Consider the following 2,738-nt stretch of genomic DNA (forward strand, 5'->3'; position numbering starts at 1 on the left):
AATTTTCAAACCTTTACCAGAAATTTTCTGCTTGAGAAATTTTGCAAGTGATTTTTCCGGAGTGCCTCCTCAACAGACCAGACGATGTGGAGAGTCGGTTTTTGGCTCATTTTGAACAGAAGAGTGTGCTTTAGTTACTGCAAAAAAATTACATTTTTCTTTGACGAAGGTTTTTGGAGATTTTGATCAATTTTCAAACCTTCACCAGAAATTTTGCAAGCGACTTTTCCAAACTGCCCCCTCCCGAAACGGGCGGCGACCAAAACGTGATTTTCACCCCCCGGGCAGACAAAAAGTCGCTAAATTGCCAGCAAAACTTTAAATTTGTTTTCAGCCCCCGAAAATTCAAACTTGCCCTTGTTGCAGATATTCTACGTGCTGCTGCTTCTGCTGGCGCTGCTGGCCCTTCTAGGGCGGCCCCGCGGGTTGCCGCCCGGTCCCTGGGGTCTACCCCTGCTCGGCTACCTGCCCTGGATCGACCCTAAGGCGCCCCACTTGACGCTTGCGCGATTAGCGCGCAAGTTCGGCCCCATCTACAGCCTGACCCTAGGGCGAGTGTGCGCGATCGTTTTGACCGACCCCCGTACCATCAGGAGGCTGCTGGCGAAAGATGCCACCAGTGGTCGCGCCCCCCTGTATGTTACCCATGGAATTATGCATGGATATGGTGAGTGTTTTTGCGTTTTTTTCGGTTAATGATGCAGAGGAACCACCTGTTGAGGGAACCTGAAGGTCGGCCAGCAGCTAGACGAATCTAATGGGCGGGTTGTTGACCAGACTGGCGGGTTGCGCGGAACTTTTGGAGCGGCCCCGGTAGTTTGGGCGTGGTTTTTTTTTTTTCCGGTAAAGGTTGTCCCATTTTCGTGCATGCAATTAAGTTTCTTTTGCGCGGCTCGGCCGAGAGAAGAACGAATTCATTGTTTGGCTGTTGGGTCTTCTGATCGAGCTGGGAGATTCTTCGTGATGGGCCCGTCACGATTTGGCTCATTTTCAGGTCATTGTGACGGTTTACATTCGTTTGCTCGCTTTGCCTGATTATTAGTGTGGTTAGTGTCATTGCGAGGAAGACGTTTCGGCCGTTTCGTCGGCCATCAGGCGGGGAAGTGGCAGGTTTTGGCCGGGGTTTGCGCAGTGTTGCACCACTGTGCGGGGCGGTTTTTCGCTTTTTTGGGTGGGGGGTTCGATGGGGTTGTCCAGGGAGGTGGATGGGCGGGGAGTTGGGTTGGGCAAAGGGGCAGGTTTCGCCGCCGGGGCTTCCCCAGGTTGGCCTTAGGGGTTCAGGGCTTTTTGCGTTTTTCTCGGAAATGGGGCTTCCGGAGGGAAAATTTCGTTCTTGGGGAAACATCCAGGATTTCCACTTGAGTCCAACGGGGAAGTTTCACTGTTGTCTGACTAGGGGGTTTGGAGCAATTGGGGAAAATGAGGCGCAAAAGTCCCGACATTTTTCCAAAACTGATCGCTGGTGCAATTTGGCGTGCGCCACTGGTTAGAGGGGGCCATTCGCAGTAAGACTGGTGGTTTGGGGTTTTTCTCTACAGTGACTTTTAAGCGAGCCACGGGGGATTTTTGGCAAAATTTCCTAAATTTGAGGACTTTTTCAAAATTTCCTCCAAAACAGTGCCCTGCTTCAAAAAATGTTGTTCTTAATAAACAATTCGAGTTCCCCAACTGGATCTGACCGCATGGTTTTCAAGGCTTTAGAGCTTTTGGTTTTCGAGCCAATGGCGAAAATGTGGCGCCAAAAATCCTGCAATTTTCCCAAAAATTACCGCTGGTGGAGTTTCGCGTGCGCCACTGGTTGGAGAGGGTCATTCCCTAAAAAAACTGTGATGGACGGTTTTTCTCTCAAAGTTATATTAAGGGCGTTTTTGGGGATTTTTTGAGTTTGTGCGGGATTTTTGTGGAATTTTTGGAAATTTGGCAACATTTTTCGGCTTTTGGTATCACGATTTGACAGGTCACGCCGTCAAACGTCTAAAACAGTAAATCAAGCGGGAAAATCTGCGCAGGTTTCGAAACTGGGCCATCTTCAGGTTGGCACTAAAGGATTTATCCGAATTTTGGTCAGATTTTTGGGTTTTTTCTTAATTTCTCGAAAACCGTGCTTCGCATCAAAAAACATTGTTCTGCATAAAATATTTGGCTGGTCGAAGTGTATTTGAGGGCGTGGTTTTCACAGTTGCAGAGTTTTCGGTTTTGGAGTAAATGGCGAAAATGTGGCGCCAAAAATCCAGCAAAATTTCCAAAAATAACCGCTGGTGGAATTTTTCATGCGCGACCGGTTGGAGGGGGTCATTCTCTAAAAAAACTGTGGTGGACCGTTTTTTTTTCAAAGTTATACTAAGGGAGTTTTTGAGGATTTTTTAAGTTTGTGCCGGATTTTTGTGGAATTTTTGGAAATTTGACAACATTTTTTGGCTGTTGATATCACGATTTGACAGGTCACGCCATCGAACGTCTAAAACAGGGAATCAAGCGGGAAAATCTGGGCAGGTTTCGAAACTGGGCCATCTTCAGGTTGATTCTAAGGAGTTTTGGTCGAAATTTTGAGTTTTTGCCTAATTTCTCGAAAACAGTGCTTCGCATCAAAAAATTTTGTTCTGCATATAATATTCGGCTTGTCGAAGTGTATTTGAGGGCGTGGGTTTGACAGTTTCAGAGTTTTCGGTTTTGGAGTAAATGGCGAAAATGTGGCGCCAAAAATCCAGCAAAATTTTCAAAAATTACCGCTGGTGGAA

At 47.1% G+C, this 2,738-nt stretch overlaps 1 protein-coding gene across 1 annotated transcript in view; it reads left to right on the forward strand.

Annotated features, from left to right (window-relative positions):
- Positions 1–2,738, forward strand: part of LOC109543068 (cytochrome P450 306a1) — a gene marked incomplete in the record, with an annotated part of 72,528 nt that overhangs the window by 64,438 nt on the left and 5,352 nt on the right. Inside the window, 1 exon segment of the mRNA XM_048662881.1 lies at positions 367–667. Within this exon segment, the coding sequence (XP_048518838.1) occupies positions 367–667 (301 nt within the window).

The sequence above is a fragment of the Dendroctonus ponderosae genome, unplaced genomic scaffold (assembly GCF_020466585.1).
Source record: "Dendroctonus ponderosae isolate FM_Combo_2020 unplaced genomic scaffold, Dpon_F_20191213v2 Dpon_F_20191213_12, whole genome shotgun sequence".
NCBI classification, from domain to species: domain Eukaryota; kingdom Metazoa; phylum Arthropoda; class Insecta; order Coleoptera; family Curculionidae; genus Dendroctonus; species Dendroctonus ponderosae.